Consider the following 25,685-nt stretch of genomic DNA (forward strand, 5'->3'; position numbering starts at 1 on the left):
AAATGACAGCAGGGACAGTAAGTAGTGACAAAATAATAGATTGTAATCACACGAGAAGAACGAGGATCCAGGAGGACGTAGAGCGACTTCCAGGTGCCGCCACACGGACCTGAGCCACATGACGTCCTCTCCGCCATGAACACCTGGAGAGATGACAGACGACACAAACACACAAGAGGCAGAGCTCAAACACACCATTCACACAGACAGAGAGAGACAAGAAGACATTTTACATCTCTTAAACATGGTTTACTGAGGAGGACTGGAGAAAGAAGAAGAAAATAGACGAATCTCTTTCATTCGGGTTGAATTCGTGCTTTCTTGGTAAAAAAAATTAAAAATGACTGATGGAAAAGTGTCTGATGCATTTCTCTATCTGTGTAGAAGCTTAGTGTCTGCTTTCTCCTCTCCAGCCAAACGAGTGAAATTAATTTTGAAAGATTCTTCTATTTATTCCTAAATAAACATAAATTACATTTAATAAACCCCTTGTTGGAATTATGTACACAAGTGATTATTCCCGTAAAAACGGTCCAAAGGAGAAAAAGATGATTAAGAAAAGGAAGCCGAAAGAGTTCAAAGATGAAATATTCTCTTTAATTACAAACAGTATTAGTCATGCACATGGCAAGATTTTTATTTCAGACCCAAAAGCGTTCTTACATCAGTTGAAACATGGAAAATTCATGAGTGAGTACGTTAACCGAGGGCAACATTATGGCAATGGATTTTAAACACGATAATTGCTGTTTGTCTCTGGGTGCAGTTAAATCACTGAGTCTCCAGCAGAAATAACACATCTGCCAGTTTGCTGTTTTAATAACCTTCACATTTTTATCATCGGTCTCACTGGACAAGCTAATGAGCACTAACTGCATGCATGTTATTGCATTTATTACAATATGTTCAAGACTGTCAAAATAAAGAAGATACTTTGGAATCAACTTTTGTCTGTAATAATCTTAATTCTGATTTAAAAGGCCTATTATTATAAAAATCTGTTGAAAATTTCAACATAATGTAAGCTGATGTCTTCTGGTAAATACTTGTAAATAATAAGTAGATAAATTCAAATTGATCAGGATTGTAGCAACTGTTTTATTTTCTTAACATTTCAATCAGTTATCGGTGGCCTTGTTAATAATCTGTCAGATCACATTAGCAGATGGGAGCCTGGTTGTGCTTCAGTTTAAGGAGTGTCTGTTTGATGTGAACAAGTAGAGAGCGCCACCTCATGGACACATCTGGCACAACAACGTTTTAAGAGCCAAAGTACTTTAATGCAACTTTATACTTTTTTACTGTGCAACATCTCAGAGGCAGATATTGTACTTTCTACTCCACTGCACTTATCTGACAGATAGTTACTTTACAGATTACATTTCTTCATAGCCTTCCTGTCCAGTGAAAAGTGTCTATCCCCAAATGTGGTGATGGTGAATTGTTTGTGAAGGGTTTCTTTATGGGCTGAGAAAATTCTCCTACATTTAAAGGCGCACTATGTAGTTTTAATAGAGATATTCTAACTCAGAAAGGTAATATTAACAATATTAATAAGGCACTAATATGAATTCATTAATATTTATCTCATGACTAAAGCAACAAGCCGTCCTCAGAGAAGAATAAGCTTGAATAAGTTTGAAGCTGAGAGCTGGCAGGGTCCACCAAATATAAACAAAGTAGAGCAGTATGAAATTGTGTTGTCCTTTAAGGTCAGTTTGTTTATTAAGTTTATTCAGTCATGAAAATCACTCATTGAAGATAAGATTTTTATTTCCTGATTAAAATTACTTCCCCAAAACTACATAGTGCCCCTTTACGATAAATAAACTGCTACTTAAACCCCTCTTTGATTAGCTGGAACATGTCATTTTTGTGGTTCTGACAGGACAGTGATGAACTGTCATACATATGATCATCTTATCGGTCATGATGCATGGCTGTAGATTAAACTAGCCAACAGTATATAAAGAAGTTAAATGAGTTCAACCTTTAACATCTACAGCAGTAAAATGCAACATACACATTAATGCATATTTCTTTGAGCCCCCTTCCTCCAAAATATCCAGTCTACTCTGATTGGTCAGCTCTCACACGCCTGAGCCAGCACTGTTAGCAACAACAGAGCAGCTGTGCTACTGTGCCACTGGGCATAAATTAGGCAAATGTGTGACATGGTGACATAGTGTGATGTCTCAAAGTCACAGAATTAAAGGCGGGACTACTGACGAGGCGTTTGAGGAGCAGCGTTTTCTGTGGAAGAGAGGAGCTTCTGTTGGTGTGGGCTTTGACCTTTTTAATTTTCAAGAACTTTTACATACACAAGAACTTTTATATAAACAAAAAAGCCTATTAGGTCTCATTTAAGTAAGGTTACGAAGGCAGGACTTTCAATTGTAATGGAGTATGTTCACAGTGTGGTATTAGTACTTTTACTTAAGTAAAGGATCAGAATACTTTGTACGCCACAGCTCACAGCAATTAAAGAATGAAGCTTTGAGACACAAAGGAGTTACTGATGTAAAACAACTGACTTCTGTGTTCAACAAACTATTGGCTTTTGTTGCAAGTGCATTTCGCTGCTGAAAATAGTTGCAGGCTATAAATGGGAGGATATTCAACCAAGCCCAAAAACACTGCGCCTTTCGACTCACTTTCCAACCATCACTAGGTTCCTCATGCAATATTCAAACAGAGAATTGTGTGCTTTCATCGAAGAACAGTTGAAGGGCCCTAAAACGAAGCAACAGTGAATCTAAGAAAGACAACCACATATATCAGTATCAGTCCGTCACACATCTCTAAAGCCTCATCTCTCTCTGCAATCCACTCCACAGGGAGTCAGTCATCATCCACCACCATCACGTTCCCGTTCAGCTCATACTCCAGAGTGCCCCAGTCGAAGATGTTGCCCTTGGGGACCTTGTGCCCGTAGTGCCAGGCCTGGATCATGCTCCTGGAGAGCACAAAGTCCCACATATTCAGATCGGTCACCTCTCCTACGAAGCTCTGCACGGCCTCCAAACCCCCCAGGTGTTTGTCCGGGTCCTGCCCCAGGAGGACGGTGCCTTCTGGACGGATGGTGTGCCCCGGTTTGTAGACCTGGTAGGTGCTGCGTTTCCCGTCCACCCAAAAGGCAGCCAGGCCGGTGCGAGACTCCCAGGTGAGGCAGAGGCTGGTGCGGAAGGTGGTGAGGGGTGGCAGGTGGAAGAAGGTGCCGTCACCACTCATGTAGAAGGAGATGCGTCCATCCTTCTCACGCCACACGTTGAGCTCGTCGTAGTCAGCGGTGCGGTAGGCGAACAGGATGATCTGCCGCTCCTCCGGGAGTTCGGTGGCCACACGCATGCAGAGAGTGAAGGCCCTCAGCCCCATCTCCTTCTGTGGGATCAGGGCCACGAAGCTGAAGTCCGTCTCATAAGGGAAGACCAGGACTTTGTCCGTCAGACCCACTGGAGCAACACAAACAAAAGGACAACACTGCTCAAACTGAATGTGGGCTACATCTAAAGAGGACATCTGTGCATAAATACAAGTTAAATTATCATCTTTCTAAATTAAATTAGTTTTTTTAACTCATACCTTGGGTGGCTGAGGAGAACCCAAAGACACTAAGTACAACCACAGCAAACCTCACAGTGTTGACACTCTGCAAACACACACAAGACATCCATTATTATCTCAGAATATGAAGTCCTATCAGTCTCTGAACAAACAAGATACACCAGAGGCCAAAATATGTGAAAAGTTACAAGAGGAAACAGCTTTTCTCACCATTTTAATGCTGTATTGTTGTCCCTCGATGTTGCTAACTCAGTCCCACTTGCTCTTGTCCCGTGCCCAGTCCTCTTCCCTCCTAGCACAGGCCATGACGTCAGCTCTGCAACCGATCCTCTGACAATAGGCCCGGTGTGTGAGGGCTCAGTGACACTGTGCTTTTCGTGTGACTGATGCGAACAAACACAACTTCACCTACGGTATGTGTTTGCGTGTGTGTGTTGTGATAGACGGACAGTGTTTGCATCAATCTTTTGTAACCACATGTGAGATTTGTGATGTTTAGTACTTACAAGGCTCTATCATGAGTTGAATTGTGACATCACTCTGCACTTGAATGAGTAACCATGGGTGTTTGTATTAATGGTGCAATATGTAATAATATTAGTTGAAAACACCCAGAAATTATGTGAAATGTGAAGAAAGAATGTCGGCAAGGAGACATAGGTTTTATGCTTTGCCAGACTGTTTCTGGATTTTTTCTATGATGATATATTAGCTGATATATAACATATAAATTACATTCCATGTATATATATATATATATATGGAATGTAATTTATTATTTTATATATAAATATTTATTTTATTTATCATTATAATTATTATAATTATATAATAATTATATACATTTTATATATAAATATATACATTTATATATATATATATATGGAATGTAATTTATTTTATATATAAATATTTATTTTATTTATTATAAATAATTATAATAATTATATAATAATTATATTCATTTTATATATATATACATTTATATATCTATATATATATATACATATATATATGTATATATATACATATACATATATATATATATATATATATATATATATATATATATACACATATATATATATACACACACACACACATTTTTATATATATATATAAATATATATACACACATTACATTAAAAAATCTCTTGCTTTTTAAGAATTTCTATCTAAATACTTACAGGGTGGAACAGATTACAGTTGAATATGAGCTATTTTCTTGTTAGCAACCTACTCTATGTGATGTGATACTTTCTTTTTACTAATTTGTTAAAAAAATAAAAGCTTCAACAAATATGCATTTTTAGCAGGGCGCATGTTATTGATTGCACTACAAAAGCTGTTTGCTTTGCTTTGTAGCATAGCTGCAAAATAATTTAGTGGGAAACCATTTGATTCCTGCGAACAGATTTCTACTGAACAGCGGTACATTTGTCATCATACTTGGAATCTCTTTAATGACGATTCTGCGTCAAAAACACAACCACAAACAAACTCAAAGTTCACGGTTTAATGGGGACAAATGAAAACTGAACCAAGCATTTTATGTTATCAACATATCTACATTTAATACAGTTTCTCAAGCTCTAGGATTTCTCAAGAATAAAAGAACCCTAACTTTGTCAAGAAATAAAATCTGAGATACACAAGCAAATTATTTACACTGCCCGCACCCCGACACGCACCACCGACAGGCCCAGTTCATCACAGACACACATTCGGCTGAAAAACCTGTAAACTAATAGCGCTGAACTGAAAATGTGTTTTTGCAGAGCATGCGAGCGAACCAGCACGCCAAAACTTGGACTGAGGTATGGATGAGATAAGATGGTCGTAACTCTTCCAGCATTTCTAACAGAGGATTCTGGTACAGCGATGCTAGCGATCCCCTCAACAAGACACGACTTTGACTTTCACGCTGATAGTCTGTTAAAATAAGCTGCTGCGACCATGTTCTTCATTACTGTGACACTGTGAGGAGAAGGTGCATGAAATTAACAGCATCAAGGTGAGGCAAAAAAAAGACAGCCATCTTCTTGCCTTTGCAAAAGGAAAAAAAACAAAATTCACTTCATGCTTGATGTGAGCGTCCACAGTCATTCCAGGCGAACAGCACGAGCCAAACACGACGTCCAAGCACATTTTTGTTTCTATGATTGACACAGACAGCACGGACCATTCTTCAAAGCAGATTTAAGCATCAATCCAAACACCTGATGTCATCTATCAACACTCAAACATTTTCAATTAATATCCAGCAATGTGAAAACTCTTTTTTTTTTGTACGCAGCGGTCATTTCCGTTCATATTCTGCATCCAGTTCAAGGCCGCTTTTCATGAAAACCGTGTAATTGTACTGATAAAAAACATTTTGAATTACTGTAGGTCAAGCCTAAACCTAAAGAGTACATTATGCATACATTCAAATTATTTAAATTGTCTGTTATGGGGTGTGATTGATATGCAAAGAGGGGAAAGAAACAGCTATAATCTACTGAAATTCTTACAGTATGTTGACATGAGGTGGGTATGCTTGGAACGCCACTCAGAGGTGAAGAAGGGACCCTGCGACTACGTTTCAACTATCGTCATGTAAAACTTTGCGTACAAACCTCGTTGAGTACAGGTTTTTGGCATTTTAGGTCCCACTTCAGCAAAATGTACATTAAGAATTGGGCTCCGATGTTTGATGAAAAAATGACTACGAATACTGGAGTAAATGCCAAACAAAAGGCCAATGTCTTAATGGATTCAACCACCGTGTGTAATCTTTTTTATATTGGTGGCTTCTGTGAAACACTGGAGTGCAATGCTGATGCTTTCCAAGGATTGTGGCACTCAGAGAAGAGAGAGAGAGAGAGAGAGAGAGAGAGAGAGAGAGAGAGAGAGAGAGAGAGAGAGAGAGAGTAGGGAGGGAGCAAGAGAGACCTGAGAACGTGGCCCCTTATTTTGAGTAAAGAAAGGAGTCTGGCTTGAAAGACTAGGAACAGCATGACGGGGAGGAAGAGAGGAAGGATAGAGAGAGCAGGATGAAGGAGGTTTTAAAGGGAGCTGCAGGCCATGAACAACGAGCCTCGGGAGTTTGGAGCGGGAAAGTTTTACAGCAAAGATAAAATGTGGGGAGGAAGAGGCAGACCGAGATACGTGGCTCCCGTTTGGTAGTCCATATTGTGGCTTTTCCCGCTTGTGTAAAGTACATATCCAGGCAAGGGGTGATCTGTTCTCTACAGTCTCGTGTTGTCCAGGCTTCGTGTTGAGTATCGGGGTATGATGGAGACATGGGAGGCGGGGGTCCCTTCAGTAGTCCTCCACCCAGCCGTTCTCCTGGATAAAGGCATCGATCACCTCCTTCATGGCCAGGTTTGGGATCAGCTGGTCCTGGGTCAGGGGACTCCTGGTGACTGGGTCAAAATGGCCCACTCGCTGCAAAGAGAGAAGGTCGTGTTAGCAGCTGTGGGTGAGGCAAAATATTATGCAAATATGCCCTCTGTACAAACATTTTAATCACTGTAGACAGACTCAAGGCCTCGTCTTTCCAAGCCCTTTGTGAAAACAATTGTAACAGAAGAGAAGAACAATGTATTTGTTTGGTTGCAATCACATCTTCCATTAATATAGGAACAATATCTTTTCCTGAGTTTGTTGCATTTAAAACTGAGGTTGTTAAGATTGTTGAAACCAGCAAGAGCAAACAAAATTTTTAAAGTATCCAACTAAAAAATGTCCACCCCCTCCATTCACACCTTCCTTTCAAAACACATGAACGCACACTATCTGACTACACAGACACAGACTGGCCTGTAGCTCCCACCGGCCAGCTGGGAGATGAGTGTGAGCTGCTAGTTTGCTACTTTCATCGAGCTCTCTTAGCTTTTTTTAGTCTAATACATGTAGAAATTAACAATTCTTGTAAATGCCGCAACTATTTCAACAAAAGCAGAATAGCTGTCAGGAATTGATCTCAGTCTGAAAAAAGCTACCCGGCGCTTCAGTTGCTGCTCACTGCTGTAGGTGTGAGCTGACGAGGCTCTTACCTGTAGGTGCTCTTCGATGTCCTTCCGATCATAAGTGATTCCACTGGGTGTGATGCAGGGTTCCCTCATCAGCTCAAAACTGATCTTCCCACACAGATAATCTGGAATCTCCCGCTTCTGAACAGACGACAGAACACAGCAATACTCAGACTGATGTAATGCAAGAGGTACATGGATATGATCTCAAAATTGCCACTAATGCTGTCACATAGCTTAAATCTTTTTCTGGTCTTAAAGGCTTCATTACAGTTGAATGACAAACTCCTGCTTGGCAATGCAGCTCATGTTGTTTTCTCTAAAACCACATGATCCACTCCAAATTTAATTTAAATATTCTCTCAAAGCACTTATGCTAATCTAAAAATGTCTTATTGTTGAAGTCAAGGTACTTTATATTAAAAAAACATTTTGTTCATCAGGATTTACCAGTGCAAAACGTTCTAGCACATACAGAGCACTAGCACCCTGTTGTCAGCCAGTGAGGTGTTATTACATGACAACTACCTCCATTCAGTCAACAACTATCTAGAACGAGCCACAAGCCCTGGCAAAGAAATAGTGATGGTTACCATAGAAATAGCTTGGGATGGAAATAGCACCTGTCTGTCTAGAGAATAGGTGCAGTTCTCACATATGCAATCATTTATGGTAGCGGATAGGATGAGCACACAACACAGGAGCAGTGGAGACAGATCGTTCACAAGATAAACAGAAACACATCTGAAATGAACCATCTTAACTGCACACTCTGAAAGTGTGCTCCCGTCTGTTTCTCCTGTTGCTATGACCATGATAAAAAAACAAAAAAAGATGGTGTAAAGTAGGTGTACACTGTTAGCAAAGATTCACTGTGTCCTGTAATGGATGACAGCGACCTATCAGGGATGCATCCTTGCTTTCTGTACAGTGCATATGCTGGGATAAACTCCAGTCCAGTCCTTCAATACTAGGAATAAGTGGGTATGGGATAAATGAATACAATTACAGGCTACAACATGTTCAATTAATCGTAATGATATTAAGTGCATTTTTTATACTCACTTTTCTTTTCTCATCCACTTGAGAGAAAAGCTCATCCATGTCCATTAGATACTTATCCTAAGTACAGTCAGGAATAATCAGTTAGAATATAGAAATATTTTATCTGTTCATTAAAAAAGCGTGACAAGCAAATCCAAGAAGTCCAAGAAATATGTAAAACGTACATGTTTTGATGAAATCTTGGCAGCATCGCCTCCGTTTTGATTGTCGTCCTGTTTCTCTTTGTATTCTTCTAGTTCTCTGCATGAGTACAAAGTTATGAGAAATTATCCCTCCATCGGGAACAAAATAATGATGTTACCCACCTGACAGACTCATTCATCAAAAGATCATAACCACACATCTACGCATGCTGGATACTCGACTGCCACACCACAACCGCCTCACCTTTCCTTCTCAGCCAGTATGAGTTTGGTCAGATAGGCGTGTAACTCGTTCTCTTGGTTGATGCGCTTCTCCTCGATGCTGTTCCAGCGTTTCTTCTTGGCAATGCGCAAGGCGCTGGGGATGTCATCTCCAAAATTCAACCTCTGTTCTTTAGCCAGATTATAAGCTGCAGAAGAAAAAACATTGGTGGTTTAATAACACGACGCGTTTCCTACAGTTTTCTTTCCTTCTGACATCCCTTGAGGGCATGGCAACAATTTAAATATATAACAATATAATATAATATAACACTTTCATACTTTTCACTGTAGAATATTATCATTTCAAAGATTTAATCCCTGACAAAGCATGCTGTAATACATCCCTGCGAACATATCCTGTGCCTCAGAACAGAAGTGCTAAAATACAAATTTAATTATTACAATCAACATTTTGAAAAAGTTACGGCTGATTCTAGGACCAGCACTTGAACCACTGACAGCAGAATGGGAGAATGACAGAATTTAAAATGAAAGAGATGCCTGATTCAAACATAAATGAGGAAATACATGACTAATATTGTGCAACATATGAGCAAGCTTCTTCTACACAATACAGCCAAAACGTTGCAGAAGTTTCCCATCGTTTGAGGATTCTGCTCTGACCTTTCTGCAGGTTGCCAATGGCCTCGTCGTAGTTCTCCAGCTCCAGGTGACACTGGCCCAGGAAGAAGTGGGCCTTCACTGACTGGCTGTCCAGCTCCAGCGCGTGCTTACAATCTGCCAGAGCCTTGTCATGCTGCTGCAGCTTCACATGGCAGAGAGCCCTGTTGGTGTAGTACACTGCCACAGATGGGTTACGGTTCTGGGAGACAGGACAGGACAGACCAGACAATGCACATGCACAGTAACGTTATGGCACTGTAGACATTCAGGGGGAAATCCATCCTTTCCATTTTGCTATGAACGGCACTATTGTGTTTTAATGTGTTTTGATTGAGGTATTAGGCATTTCTTTAACAATGACTTCTACTCACAATAGCTTTGCTGTAGCATGTAGCAGCCTCCTGGTACTTGCGGCAGAGGAACAGCCGGTTCCCCTGCTCCTTCAGCTCCTGCGCGGTGGAACTCTTCTCCGGGCTGCCGGCCATCTTCTCCACCGGCTCCGCGGGGCCCGCCTCGCCCTGCTTCCCTATCCTGTTCCCCGTCTCTTCGGCTGGCTAGCTGACAGGTTCAAGAATGCCCTGTCCCTCCTGGATCACACAAACCAGACCAGAGACACAATACATGTGAAGTTAACTCAACATTCACGGCGTTCATTCACTGCAATGCACCTGCAATGCGCGTCTTGGGCGAATTAGGTGCAGTCCTTGATGCCACCCAAAAAGGCATTCGTTTTAATTCGCTGAGTGTGCAGCCAGCTCTGAAATCCAGCGAGGTGGCTAGACTGTCGGCGAATTAACTATTCATGTGACGGACATCGTTGGTGACTAAATGAGAGGCAGAGCTAGCAAGCCAGCCGTGAGAAAACATCAGACAGTCGAGGTCCATATCGTTAGCGCAAGCCTTTTAAACTGTAACATTACACCGCTGGCATACAATGATAGCTAAGGGTTGTAAACAAGTAACGTTAATATGACGGCTAGTTTGCCAGACAAGCATTTGAGATGTAACTGATGCCTCAGCAAACATACAGACAAAGTGACAATGTCGTTAACTTTATTGACAGGAGAAACAGGAGATCGGTGCTCAAATGTTAGCTAGCTAGCTAAGCTAGCATTATAAGCTATGTTGTCGATGTTAGCCCGTTGATTGGCTAAAAAGACAGTCTGCTTTCTTAACTGTAGTCACAAAATTACACATTTAATCAGCAGCTGATTGGGAAGTTAGGACTATGACTGTAATAGGCATGAAAAAGTCGTGTTGGCATTTATCTCAACATTTACCTGAAAGCCGCTCGGCAACCTCAGAAAACACAGATGAGCTAATGCTAGGTTAGCTTGTTTGCTACACAGCCTATTGCCCTAAATTCTCGCTACTTCCGCGCAAAATGGGTTTTGTTTCTGGGATCAGCGGCCTTACCGTATAGAAGGAATCTTACATCCAGGTGAAACAGGTTTTATATGATTTCATATCAAATCGTAATCGATAATTTTCGCCCCATCCGAGCTGTCTTGACAGGTTGTTGTTATGCTGACGTCAAACACTTACGCGACGCCGACGGAAGCCGAAAGGACCTTTTTTTTCTGACAGAGAAAATGCATGAAATGAGCGAAATCAGAGGCCTCGATGGAGCAAAAATCTGTAAAATGTTCTTTGGTCATACAAATTTCAGTCAATCAATGACGATAATGTGAAATAAAGATAAAATACTGAAATAAATATAAATAAAATACTATATTAAACGTATGTTAAATTTCTGCTGCCTTCAATTTCAGACAGCTACAAAGCGCCACAACACAAAAGTGATCACCAGCAGATGGCGCTCTATAATCAAAGTAATCAAAACTCCCCACTATTTTTGCTGCCTAGAATAGATACTGTGGTCGCCTTAATACAATTATTTTGAGGAATGAGAAACTATGAAGGACTATCACCAATAAGCGTCAGACTTATCAAACAAAACCTGAAACGTTGGGATTATGTTTTCTTAAATGTACAGTTTACCTGTGACTGACTGAAACTGTGACACCTGGTATATGAGGATGATTAAAGCAGCACATGCCAAAATGTTTCAAATACTTTATATCACAGATAATACTTTTTGGCCTGCAAACTCTGACACTGCATGACAGTTATCCGTCCATTTGTGGGAGGTATGCTCAGAGAAAGGTCAGACTATGATCAAGAATTCAGTATATATTATCAGGGACATCCCACCCACAGAGAGACTGAGCCACACACAGACAGATCCATAGATGACCTTTACAGGCCTTTATAAAGACAAAAACATTCAAGTTTAGCCGTGGAGGAATTAGCAGGGTTGTGCCTGTGGACAGGGTCACTTTCATCCCGGCCTGTTGGGCCTCGCAGCGTGTGAAGATTAGGGCACATCCCCTGAGCAAACACACTGATAAATGTGTGAAGGGGGCCGTTGAGCTGCAGACCCACCAGCGCAGTGTGTCCCCAGCTGTGTTTACCCATCTCCGCCAGTCTGGTCCCCTGATCCCCCAGAACACCCACCTACCCAATCAGCCCCCAGTCTCATCTCCGTAAAAGTGGAGTTTTAGACTACAGACACAGTCTGATGAGGACAAACACACTAATGCTGCAAATCAAGACTGAGAAATGTGAAACAGTAATTAGATACTATCTAATTGTATTAGTGAAAAAGCAACCAGATAAAACTCATAAACAAAAGATGCGCAAGGCCAAACATCTTCGCTGGATAATCATATGTGTATTATTAACACAATATCACTATTTCATTTGTTTTACATCACGGTTGTCATGAATATCGTGATTTCCAACACCCCTTATTTGCATGTTTGCAAGTAAGCACATATAAGTTGCACAACAACAACCTCTGTCACTCATTTTCACTCAGGTTCGTGCTCTGTGTGCTCCAGAACCTACGGACACTTGACTGTACGCTTGCAAAGAATCTTTTTCTGTGTTCAAAATTTCCCATCATGCATCAGGATTGAGACACAGTTAGGACGTATAGGATAGGACGACTTCGAGTTGTTTTAACTGACACAAATTCACAACCGACATATTAATAAAGATGTTATTTAATAGTATTTAAATTTTTGTTATTATTACTGATATGAGCAAAGTCGTGAAATTTGCTCAATTTATGCCAAAATCTTCTACTTTATCCAGCTTCCCTTGGTCACATTATTTTGTGTGTTTGCTTCTAATACTAAGTATATCAAAGTATTTACTCATCTCTAAAGATAATATATTTTCTAAAGATAATTTTCCTTGGAAAAAAGACGTGGAAATGCAACTTCAATATAATATCAGTGCATTTCTCTGCAATAAATAATGCTTATAGATACAAGTTTTTACAACAAAATATTCTGTCATCATTCTGGAGGAAGTTGTGAGTAACTGAAGCGATTAGCTGACTGTTGGGAAGCATTATAACGAGAACAGACGCTCCACACTGTGATGGTTCAGTGAATGCTGTTTGAAGTGCTCACTGCTTACGTTTAAACTGCATCACCCTCACCCACCAACTCTCTGCCCTCTCCTCCTGTCCAACATCCCAACCGTCATCCTCCGCCCTCCCCCCCATCAAACCCAACTGCTGCCCGCTGCACCACGTTGGCTGAGCTTCCAGTCACCTTGGCAACAAGACCAGGAAGTTGCCCGGCTCCTCTGGCACGGCTGAAAAGCTGCCACTTCCTGATTGATTCTGCTCTTTCTTTCTGCCCGTGTAGTCGTTTTCCCATTTGGCAGTGTGCGCGGCTTTTCAGCGCCAAAGCGTCTGAAAAGAGAAAAAGGCTGAACACACTCTCCTTAGCGTTAAGGGAAACCTCAGGTTCAAATGGGTGAAACAAAAGCGGTATTTATCCACAATGGTGGCCCTTTGTTTGGTGGGTTTGCTCATTTTGAGGAGGGGAAAGGCTCATAGACTTATTGCAGTTTGTTCAAGTGGGTCTGAATGCAACATGTGCACAAAAGTAAAAGAATAGTTCCACTGTCCCGACTGAAAGAAGATGGAAATGCAGGAAGTTATTGTTTGAATTTACGTCTCGACTGATTAAACAACTTCTTTTAATGAGACAGAAGAAAGGTTGCCGGTGCATTTTGATTATTAGAGTCAGACGTGTGCGTATATTGTCATACTGTCAGTTTAAATCACTTATGCCGCTGTTTATGAGTAATAAAAAAAAAAAAACAGCTCTCCCGATTCACACAAACACATACAAACCTGCCTTCACACTCTTTAATTAACCATCACACTGTGACACCAAAGAAAAGTGCTTATTCAGACACACAGATGCACACACATGCCTGGCTGTCAATCACAGTTTGCCTTCTTTACATTCACATGCTCACGCCTATTATCTACTCTTGTGCCAAGACACAGATACCAACTGAAACTTTGTCCATCCAGTATTTAAAGCTGCTCTCTGTACTCACACAGAGTGGATCTGCATCGGCAAAGTAACTTTAAACTGATAATGTTTTCCTGCCTTAACTTCCACTGTGGTTAAATCCTGCTCAGAGAACGCTGCCTGACCTGAGCAGAGACACATTTTTACCAGTGCAACAGGAAGATAACCACCACAGAGAGTTTTATTCAACTAAGATGAAGTGGTCATTGCTTGAAAAATTTAAATCTCAAACTACAATGGCACTCAGTAGAACACATACCTCCACCAAGGCCCAACAGTCCCCTTTAATTCAATAAAGCCTAATCCACGCCCTAATCCTAATGTTTAAAGCTGCTTAACCATAATTTAAGATCACCAGATCGATCTGCATCAAATTAATCAAACAATCTCAGAATGACAGAAAGTGAGAAAATATTCCTGGATGTGTCCTTTTTTATTCGGATCCACATTAAAAGTTACTGGGATCTATTCTGGGTCAAGACACATCCTTAATCCAAGCTTAACTGAAATCAGTTCAGTAGATTTTGTGTATTCCTGCTGACAAACCAACCAATGAACCAACAAATGGACACAGGTGAAAACATAACCTTCTTGGCGGAAGTAATTAATATAATAATACAACTGAGTTTTATTGTCTTCCAAGTGGATGCAGGCTGTTCTTCTCTTTGTCCTGTATGGACACTCGTCTGGACATGTCCAACTCTGTTCTGAAAAGTGGTGGAAAAAGTTCAGCAGCGTCCACATCAGATGGAAGTGGGATACACTTAATTTACTCGGGGGTATTTTACTTATGTAAACATGTATTTACAAGTTACAAGTGAGGAATAATTGACTTAACATGTGCCCAAAATAACATTTTAGAGTGTTGACATTTTGACATGTAAATGGAAGTTTAAACAATTGAATTTGCAAGGTTAGACATTTTACAAAAGAATATTTATACAATATTTATAAATACATAATAAGATCATTTAAATGTGTACATTAATAAACAATAATAATAATAATAATAATAATAATAATAATAATAATAGGTTTAAAAGACTATTTCTAGTACTGACTGTCAAGGGACGCAACTTTTAATCCTTGGTTATAACACGTGCAAATGTTTCCCAATTACTTCATAATGACCTATTTTCAGTGGAAATATGGAAACAATAAAATTAAGTTCACTAAGTTGGTTTACTTTCTCCTTTTCTAACTGATTATCCGTTGTGAATTACTCTGCAGCTTTCCATTTTGTAATGCTAACTTACAAGAAAGTTATTTCAACTACAGCGAAGTACTCTTCCTTATAAAAAACTCTAAAATATACTGCATTTGTACTAGTAGAGGTAAATGTTATGAGTGCATTAGCTGCTGATGGAAGCTGCAGTTGCTCCACATGCAACACACGTTACAGGTTATATCACAGTATTCAGCAGAACGGTTTTCTTCTGGTACTTTCCTCCAGTCCGTTAACGAACAACTGACTGTGTAAATGTGCCTTTATGTCTGCATGCCTTAACTCTAAACCACTGGACGCCAGAGTCGACTCCTTAGGTTAAGAGTTAAATGAGGGATGTCCTGATGCGAACCTAAAGGCGAGTAAAAGAAAGGGCAGAGATACCCGAGGGTCAGAGGTCAGCCACACACCTCTGCAGCTCCGATTAAGCTTCCTCACAAAAGGGAGGGGGTGGAATAACTCAACTCAACTCTAAAAAGAGATAGATCCATCTCCTTCATGCAGAGCTCAGAGTTGGCGCTCACATTTCAAACTGCAAAGTAAAAAAATTTGGATGTAAAAATGCAAATAAACAAAATCTTGTGCAAAGGATCGCAGAATTTGAGGAGATATCACGATAAAAAGTTGCACAAAGTAAAGTTGCACATGTGTATGAAGCAACTTCATACAGCTGGTTGATTTTTCTTTTTTCTCAGTCTGTCTGGATCCCAATAAAAACATCTTCAGTGCTTTTTTTCTGGTTTGAGGCCTTAAAAACAGCTTAAGTAAACTGAAATCAAAGAGTTTGTTTTGGAAACCTGCAGTGTTAGTCCAAAAATCTTTTACACCCTGGGGGGTTAACAGCACACTGGCTGAGACACCCCCACTGCACACACACCATGGATTGATGTGTGACGGCTGGGGGTGGAGGTGGCCGCTGTGTAGCTTGTATAAGTGGCGGGGGAGAAGTTTTACAATGGAGTTTTTGGAGGGAAATCAAAACTCTTGTGCCTGAACGATTCAGGGATGTGGAGGGAAAACCATCCTCTCCTCCTCCGCTGCTGCATTTATATCAAAAATCAAGTTAACCATTAACGTGACAGACAACTGCCTCCAGATGGAAACAGTATTTGTTTACTGATTGTTATTAATTGCAGGCTGCAAAAGACAAGATTGAGTTTTTTTTCAAATTATAATGAGATTTGTTTTAGTTGTAGGCCACCTCATCACATTATCAACTCAAAGGCAATTGTTCTGGTGAAGCTCATGCAATCTGATGACTAATCAGTGTGTTTTTCACTTAGAAAATCAATGGGGATCTTCACAGGAGTGAACGCCACCAGCAGAGGCACCAAGAAGTTACTTTCCCTCCCTGCAGCTCCACGTCCCATCCCCCTGTCCTCCCCGAATGTCCCCTGAGGTCATGCTCTCCAGGGTCACCAAACCACACCCTGCCCCGACCACCGCACACCATCCCCCAACACTACCCAAAAGAGCTAAAGCAGACATAATGAGCTATGGGCTAATTGTGTGTGTGTGTGTGTGTGTGTGTGTGTGTGTGTGTGTGTGTGTGTGTTGGCCAGACAGAGGTTTGTTTTGGGGGTGGTGTGTGTGCATGTGTGTGTGTAACAGTGCACAGTCCCTCAGGGGGGATCAGGAAGAGGCTTGTGTTATATGTGACTGACAGGCCTTCACAGAGGATAGTCAGAGCAGTCAGACATGTGAGGAGTGAACAGTGGGACACACACACATTATGAGACCGCTGCTTTCAGATTTAATTTACATGTTGCTCAGAGTCGTACACCGTGAATACAAACAGCAGGTACAGACCTATAAAATCTATTCTTCCCTGTTAACGTGTTGTTATTTGTGACATTTTTCAAGTCAAAATGATGAACTTTGATGAACGTTGACACTTGAGTTCTATCATTTTACCAACAGCGAACCGCCTTGATAGTGCCGACCTTCGAGGGACCAGAGTCGAAGAGATCACTGTCAGTTAGCCAGCTATCTTTAACCTTTAACGCATTTAACCCTTTTTCCTGATTAAAATGATATATAACACTCAGTACAAAACATTGTGTTGAAAGCAACAATATGTAACTTTCTGGAAAAAGATGGTTGTTTGTCAAGTCTCATCTCCGGGTCATCAGATACTGATGCTTTGCGTTGGCGTTGGACCTGAGCCAATGACCCGGGGACTGATGTTAATCAACTAGTTTTTTCCAGAAAGTAACATATTGTTGCTTTAAATGCTGTTGCCAGCATTACTGTCAGCACCAGCTGACAACAAACACTTGGCAGGCTCGTTAGCTCTGAGAATGAGACACTGGTAAGAGTAAACTGTCTGTGTTGGAGAGTGACCGGCTACAACCTGTATGTTCCTGGCTAGCCGTTCGCTGGCTAACTGCAGCTAGCTCCATTTGGGAGGACCGGACATGCGTTTGTAGACGGCATTTAGTCACTCCTATGAACTTTTTTTCTTAATAGCAAACATAAAGAGAAACATGTCTTTGAATACACTACTGAAAAATCGAGCACATAACTGACACAAATCAAAATAGAATAGGCTAAAAAACAAAACAGTTAGTGGCGGTCCTCAATAAGTTCAAGGTCCACTGCCAACTGTTGTTCGCATTTTTCCTTTCCAAGTTCACAGCAAAAAATCTAATAAAACAAGGAATCTTGTTTTATGAGTGAAAAACAAATCCCTGCAGCACAGAGTTCTTTAAAAAGTCATTGTAATTCACTTGAATTATCATCATTTGTGCCATTTCCAGTGTTGTTAATGCTTCAGTTTAAGGCCTGCACTTCAAAAGCAAGACATCGCACTGCATTGCATTTGCTTTTGGTAAACCTATTCTACATGGTGCAGACACTTTATTTCTTCTTGGATTGTGGCAATTTGTGAAGGCGCCGCCTGAGTAAATTTAGAAGTCTCGAAAATCAAATAAAATGGCAGTAAATCAGGCTGTGCTTTGGACAACTGCCTCAGCAACTGTGCTGGTTTGGACAAATATAAATACTCGAAGGATCAAAACCGATCATTGTCATCTTCACTAGACAGAGACTGTGCAACCATTAGTGGAAACCAAGGTTGTCGTCTATCCAAAGTTTTGTCATCTCTCTTGTCTGGATGGAACAAATACTCGTCCCTTTACTCTTCCCGCAACAATCCGGCCATTTGTTGTCATGTAAAGTTGCTGAAAGCAGCTTGTCTTGATCTCAGAAGTGTGTAGTCGGCAGATCCCAAATTGGACGGTAATCAGATCAGTGCGAGGGGTTTGACAAATGACCAGTGACAAGCACTGGACCCTGGAGGATGGGAGGGGTTAGCAGGGGTCAATGCTGGGGGTCAGAGGTTGGCTTTTCAGAACCGCTCAATCGAAGGGCCATTAAATCCCATCTTTGTGTGATTTCTCAGTGAGGCGCGGCGGTTCCATCGGATGCCCTCGGTCTATGCACTACATGCCCAGTTAAAGCTACGGGTCTTGGGCCCCAGCGGTGAAGGTGTGACTGCTCGGTCGTTCCCTCCGGAGACGAGGACTTATAGCAATCATGTGCAATCAGTGGAGTGGTTTGCTTGTCATTGGTTGATGCAGAGCAGAACACAGAGTGAAATTCATTGTTAGAGGCTACTTTGAGAGAAAGTCTCGTCTTCACTTCTTCTCTCCGGCTCGTGCATAAGCCGTCCAGATTCCTTCTCGGCTCTCAGAATTAAACCTACAGACAAAATTCTTTTTTCAGTCCAACTATTCTCCCATAATTTCGTGAAAGTGCCTGCAGCGAAGCTCTTTATCAGCGATATGAATGAGACAGGCTTTGTGATGCTATTTTAAGATTTCTTTTCGCAACTCCTCAATGTGTGTTATCTCATGTGTAAAGTATGTCGTCTCTGGGGCGTCCTGTCCCTAGCTTTGTTTTCCTACGCCTGCCGTCCAAATTTCCATCACAAACATCTCACCCTGAGTGACCCTTTGCTTTCTGTCTGCGAAGAGGCCCTGATTAGCCCGCATACATGTGCAGATAGGCCCAAAATCCTTAAGTCGGGACTGTGTATGAATGCGTGTTTTCGTCTGCAAAAGTATGAGCGGGTGCAGGCGCTCATGCATATGTGTGCATGCATGAATGTGTCGAGCAATTCAGGACTATCCTCCATGCTCTAATTATTCTGCGAGTTCCCTTTTTGCTCTTTTTCCCTCGCTAGTCCGCACTTCTTCTTCTCCGCAGGACGACACAGTTCAGTGCAGAAAGAAAGAAACCACCTCTGTTGGAGAGTCACTCAGTCAGAGCGCAGACTTGGTTTTGTCTCTCCTCTGCCAGCTTCCTCTGTTCATGAGTCGTGGGTCAGATGAGGCAAATAAAGCCAAATAACCGCATGGAGCTTCTGATGTAAATATTTATTGTCTCTGGTATGCTCTGCAGAATCTCTAATATCCTAAAAACAGAAAAGCAGGAGCTGATGGCTACTTCACTACCACCAAAGGTTTGTTTGAAATGTGAACAATTAAAACATTAATGTTGCTGAATGTTTTGTTTAATCCTTTTAAAGTGAGAAACCAGATTAACAACATTAACTCCCACAATATCTAACATTGAAGTGTGAATACTTTCTCGGGCTGAAGTAAAACATAAATATAAAATGTTTACAAAGTATTTAACAAAAGTTAAATTACTGTAAGAAGGATGCTACTAACCAAACACAACTGACAGGCTACTCAAATCCTGTGTTTTGTTAGCAAGAGGCAAAAGCTGAACTTAACTGGCTAACATAGCATGTGGCTATCGCTGTCTAGCCTGTTAGCTTAAATGGCTACCTTGGTGAATAAATATCGAGTGAATTTTTTTTTTCTGTCTTACCCTCCAGCTGACGTTGAACAATGGAGTACATGTTGAACTTAGCGTCTTCTGCTGTGCTATTTCTCAATTCCGAATGTTTTCAAAGACATTTAAAGGTGTTGTTGATAACATTCAGCCGCTAAATGTGGCATTGCATCTCCCCCTTACATTGAATCCATGTTACAACACCGCAGTCGAATCATCTGCCCCCTCAAGTGGTTGCCGGTTTGGTGTAGCTAACGTTCCTAACGCCAGCTAGCTAACACTAACTTTGTGTTAATGGTAACGTCGCTGCGATAGGTAATGCTAACATTGGTAATGCTTGCTAGCTTATGTCAGGGCAGGACAGTATGCTGGGTGCATACTGTAGAAATCTTCAATTTTTTACATTTTTTTTTTTTTTTCAACAAACTGGCAACACGGGTGTCACGTCCAACGGTGTCGTACTATCGGCTGACAAACCTTGTTAGAGGCTGGAACCAACCTTCAGAATTTTTAAACAGACATAAACAAAACAATCATTTTGGACTTTAAAATAAAAATGTTAAAACCTTTAATCACAACCATAATAATGTTTTTTAAGGACAAGAGAGTTTCATTCTGCACATTTCTACAAGTTCTGTAGATTTCTCATTTTTTTCAAATTGACTACATAAAAATGTTATCAATATGACCTAATGTGTGGGATAAAAACACACACACTAGCATTGCTTCATTACAATAAACCCCACAGAAAACGATGGTAAACCGCCACAGATTCATCCCACCTGTTGTATACATTCAAATACACCTGTTATCATGAGGACATATACCCCAAGGGATAGGTGATACGATACCCCTGAAGTAAGAGGTGTGTGGGGGTTGGGTTTTTACTCAATGATGGAGCCGGGGCGACGCCAAATTTTGGCGGTCCCCTCGAGGGTTTCCCCCCAACAATGGCTACCTCATTTGCAACAGATGTATACGTTTTTAAAAGGCAGGTTCCATTGATGAGCCGGAGGACACTGAAGTGCAGGTGCCCAGAGAGCAAAGGGGAGGGCAGCTCGTGTGCCATGGAATTTTTAAAAAATGAGATGAAAAGGGCACTCGGGGACGAGGCTGCAGGTCACCGAGGAGTCTGAATGGCATTGATGAAAGATGGTGGGACATAAAAGACGCTGAGGATTCAGATTCAGAGCACAATTATGGTCCCTATTCAGAGATTTTAATTGTCATCTGGAGGCTGAAATGTGAAGGTTCTCAGATTACTGCTAAGAAGTGCTAAAACTGCCAGAAGAGTGATCATTAAATTACTTCTTAATCTCGTGCATTTAAGAGCCTTAATCCTGTTATTCTTATCCTCACACCGAACCACTCTTAGATTTTATCCTTTGGTGTTTGCATTTTATCCAAGTTGAAGATCATGGAGTCATCATCCTGGAAAAGGGAAAAGCATTGACCTCAGGTGATTATTTTCAGTTTTGTGTGAAGCTAAAGCTCAGCTTCGTCTTTGGTTACAAACTTCACAGCATCCAGCTTTGAAACTATAACTCATTATTAACTTTATCACCTGAAACTTAATACACTGAGGCGACGTCGAGCGTAATTCCGATCACCCGCCAGATTTCAAATCTACACAGGAACAGCTGAGATTCAGCACCTGTTAAGCTCATTATTAATTCTGTGATATGATGTGAAACGTGATACGTCGTAATGTAATCTTATCAGTGAGCAGGACGGAGCGCAGGGTTCGAGGAAGAACAAGGAGCTTCTTGTGCATGGGGAGGTAGCCGAGGGGGTCATAGTATTGGCATGTGTCTATTGTCTGAGCAGGCTATTGTATAGGGGGGTTTAAAGTTTAAAGTCTGTGTATGTGTATGTGTATGCGTGTGTGTGTGTGTGTGTGTGTGTGTGTGTGTGTAGGCAGGCTAATTATATTCTGCACAGCCAAGGATGACCTAGCATGGCCAAACTCAATTCACAGAGCAGGATGCAGTGCAGAGGAGGAGGAGGAAATCGAGGTTCAGTCAGGCAGCTAAAGAGAAAAAAAACTGACCATCCATTCTTTTTGTTTCTTCAGTTTGTAGCATACTTACTTAACCCATTCGAGCATCAATTATCAAATGACAAAGTTATATTTTTAATATTTGTTTTGAGTGAAAGTGAAAACTCATGCCAATAAATATTTTTTCAATATTTGCTCATTTAAAGGAGTTAAGTATCTGCGGTGGACACCATCAACTGTGTAAAAGGCGATTCAAAACTGTTATATTCTTTTAATCTCCGAAGCCACGATAGATAAAAAGACATATTTTAACTAAATAAGATGTTGGAAATACTTATATCCAAACCTTCAAGTGGAAGTTATCTGTATTGGGCCTATATTTACGTAAATTATATCATGATTTTAAAAAAAACATATAAAATTAAGCAGAATCTAAATAGAAAACCAATAGGCAGAATATATATAGGCCTATATTTTTGTCAGTACCTACTGAGAAGGTCACTTATGTCTGTTCTGAGTGCATATAAAAGGAACAGTTCGAAATTTTGGAAAATAAGCTTATTTGCTTTGCTATTTTGCAGAGAGTTAGATGAGATGATCAGTATCACTCTCATATCTGAGCCTGAATGTTTAAAATGAAGCTGGCGCCAGCAGCTGGTTATCTTAGATTAGCATTAGGCTTGAAACCAGCTTACTGACTGATAGATGACGTTTCAATTTACCATCCATATGTGCATCGGTGTCTTTTACACTGGGGACATGTTCCCCACCACTTTTACAAAGCATAATTTGTTAAAATGTTGTGAGAAAATATGTGGCACCAAGAAAAGTTAACTAACAAATGAAAACAGCCGACTCTCTCTACAGTAGATGTAATTATCGCTCGATTGAAATGGTGTTGAAGTTGTGCATTTGATGCAAATGGATGACTGTTACTTGGTCGCTCAGTGTTACTGACCCCAGTACATTGCCTACATTGCCATTTAAAAAATGTCTCTTCGGCTAAACTCTCACATACAGTATGAGAGTGGGTATAATCACATTTCCCAGAATATCAAACTATTCCTCAAATGTCTTAATATTTTTAAATTGTATCATTATTTTTTGTTTCAAACCAAAGCTCCATCCCCATTTAACTTAATGGATGTTTTTCACACACAAAAAGTTTATTTTCAGAACTGAACGCAGAGAGAGCCTTAGCCTTATTAAGTGACAAAGTTTGCCTTTTAGTTCCCGTTTGACAGGAAACCATCTTGCTTTCTCCGTAACTGATGTTGACAACTGGCACAGATGTAGAAACTGATTAATATCCACATTAAAATCATATGAAAAGTTTTTGGGTTATTTTAAAAGCCATGCATTCCACAGCATCTATCAAAAGTCTGTCGCAATCCGTCTTGGCCGCCAAAATTATGCATCTGCCTTGACCGCCAAAACACATCTCCTTTGTATTCCCACTCATTGTATCCAAATAAGGGTATTCAAATGTGGATGTGGTCGAGAGCGACAACATCTGTCTCTCCTGTGGACATATGTAAAACACTATACCTATTGTGAATTTTGGAGGGATCCTGCTTCTTGTTAAGTTTCCCTCCAAATTGATCCAGCCAATTAGAAGAAGTGTGGGGGGTGGGAGAGCCGCAAATAAGACGGACGGTGGAGAACCCCTGTCTGACCCCCAGCTGGGCTCCAACAACACTGCCTATCAAAAACCCACCAGGCCCGAGGGATGACCATCCCACCTCTGGGCTGCTGATAACAATACTCTCATCTGGATTTCAAACAGTGGGATTAAGAGATGCTCTGTTAATTGCAGCTAATGAGAGTCATAAACGTGGAGTGAAAGGGGCTGGAGACGGCAACTTCTAAAGGCCGACGACTAAAGTGGGTTTCCCTCCAAAAACAAGACACACAAAACCATTCACAGACCTGATTTTGCAAGTAAATGCCTGGCAAATCATGACAAGCTCACCCACACACGACCATGCTCTAATGAGGGGATGCAGCGTCTATAAAGGGGCACTGCACATGCTTGTTTCAGTCTGGCTGCAATCTAAAGCTGTGGTGCTGGCTGTAGATGCTTTGTAGTCTAAATTTACCCCCAAACCTCACGTACCGCAGGAAGCTTCCTGTGCAGTCTGCGGTGTTTTCATTTGACTGTTTTTCATCCCTGCCTGCCCGCAATGAAGCGCTGACAGTCAGATGTAAAATCCTCTGTGTTAGCTCTGGCAACATTGCGTGAAGGACCACTTAAAAAGAGTCTGGCCTGTTTACCCTCCGGCTAAACTGTTCCCTTGTGTGCTTTTGAATACTGAGGAATGTGAGAGTCAACGCAGAGGACATCAAGGTTGGCTGCAGTATTGACGCTGTCGCTGTTTAAAGTCAGACACCATCATTATCTGCTTACACTGAGATAAGAGACTGGATCCAAGCGCTTTGTAGGGATTCAATCAGTTTCAGGCCTTGAGCATGATGAAACATTTTTTTATTAAGGTAGCAGCAGTTTAAGAGGAAGAAATTCAGACGAGCTGTGAGGTTCAGACGCAAAAATGGATTTCTTGACACTACCATAAAATGAGTTAATGTAATTGTTTAAGGAAATAAATTACGTGCTGGAACTTTGACACAAAAAAGGCTTTAGGTAAATGTACATGCATCTTAAAGGTGCACTACGTAACATTTTAAGACCAGTATTGTTGACTGACAGGACTTCTAGACGGGCAATGTGGAGTTTAAGTGGAGGTCATACATCTACTACATTAATGATGATTAACTGATGACTAATGATGATTTGATGCATCATTAGTTCCTGTTGAACACATTAAAGCTGCTGTAAGTGTCATTTTCTTATTAAAACGGGTGTTAAATAGCACTATATTCTATGTATAATCGCTGTTATAGAGTGTTTGGTCAGCAACACTTCTCTCCTCCCCCCCGCTCATGCATTAAAAGGGAGAAGAAATTTTCTGGTATCCCAGCCCCCTTTACCCAATCAGAAAACTCAAAAAAACGGCCAACCTGTCCGCTCACAAACATGCTGGTACTCCGGCAATGGCAGAACAGGGAAAGCTACCAATTGTTGTTAATTCATGCATTAAATCATCATGACTCATGTAACAGTTAAGCTTTACTTCAGTAAATGATTTGTGTACTTATTATAACATGTAACCAAAAATTCTTTATCTGGAAAGTAACTAATAAATGTAGCTGTCAGATGAAAATAGAATATTTTCTGTGAAACCTACTGGGGAAGATGTATTAAGTAGCATAAGGTAATAGTAAAGTACAAGTACTTGAGTAAATGTTCCACTGAAGACAGAAAGTTTTGATATTCCTCAGTCAGTATTAATAATTGTATTTTGGTAAACGTCAGTTTGACACAATGAGTTATGCACATGAAATAGGTTTAGGGAAAAGCAGACAACCCCCAAACACTGGTTTGAGAACTTCCTGGATTTAGGCACAATAGACAGAGAAGTCCATTTTAGACACCTGCAGCCTCTTCCCTCCAATTGCTAATGAAAAGTCCCTAGGGCACCCAGCTGTGACCTCTGACCCCAGACTCTATAATTAGGTTAT

General features: G+C 40.8%; 2 protein-coding genes across 2 annotated transcripts; both read right to left on the bottom strand.

The window, feature by feature from the left end:
* Positions 1 to 575: 575 nt before the first annotated feature.
* Positions 576 to 3,872, bottom strand: LOC311250817 (C-reactive protein-like). Its single transcript, XM_084342884.1, has 3 exons — positions 3,775 to 3,872; positions 3,583 to 3,649; positions 576 to 3,452 (listed from the first exon to the last, which is right to left on the bottom strand). The coding sequence occupies exons 1-3, from the start codon at positions 3,775 to 3,777 to the stop codon at positions 2,842 to 2,844; spliced, it is 681 nt and encodes a 226-aa protein (XP_084199010.1). The 5' UTR covers positions 3,778 to 3,872; the 3' UTR covers positions 576 to 2,841.
* A 1,193-nt stretch (positions 3,873 to 5,065) lies between these two features.
* stub1 (STIP1 homology and U-Box containing protein 1) lies at positions 5,066 to 11,238 on the bottom strand. The gene is made up of 8 exons (XM_084342102.1): positions 11,093 to 11,238; positions 10,048 to 10,263; positions 9,677 to 9,875; positions 9,033 to 9,198; positions 8,810 to 8,885; positions 8,646 to 8,702; positions 7,605 to 7,721; positions 5,066 to 6,993 (listed from the first exon to the last, which is right to left on the bottom strand). Exons 2-8 carry the CDS (start codon positions 10,159 to 10,161, stop codon positions 6,868 to 6,870), a joined length of 855 nt encoding a protein of 284 aa, XP_084198228.1. The 5' UTR covers positions 10,162 to 10,263; positions 11,093 to 11,238; the 3' UTR covers positions 5,066 to 6,867.
* Between the last annotated feature and the right edge of the window lie 14,447 nt (positions 11,239 to 25,685).

This window comes from Pagrus pagrus (genome assembly GCF_965226575.1).
Source record: "Pagrus pagrus genome assembly, chromosome: 21".
Classification (NCBI taxonomy): Eukaryota; Metazoa; Chordata; class Actinopteri; order Spariformes; family Sparidae; genus Pagrus; species Pagrus pagrus.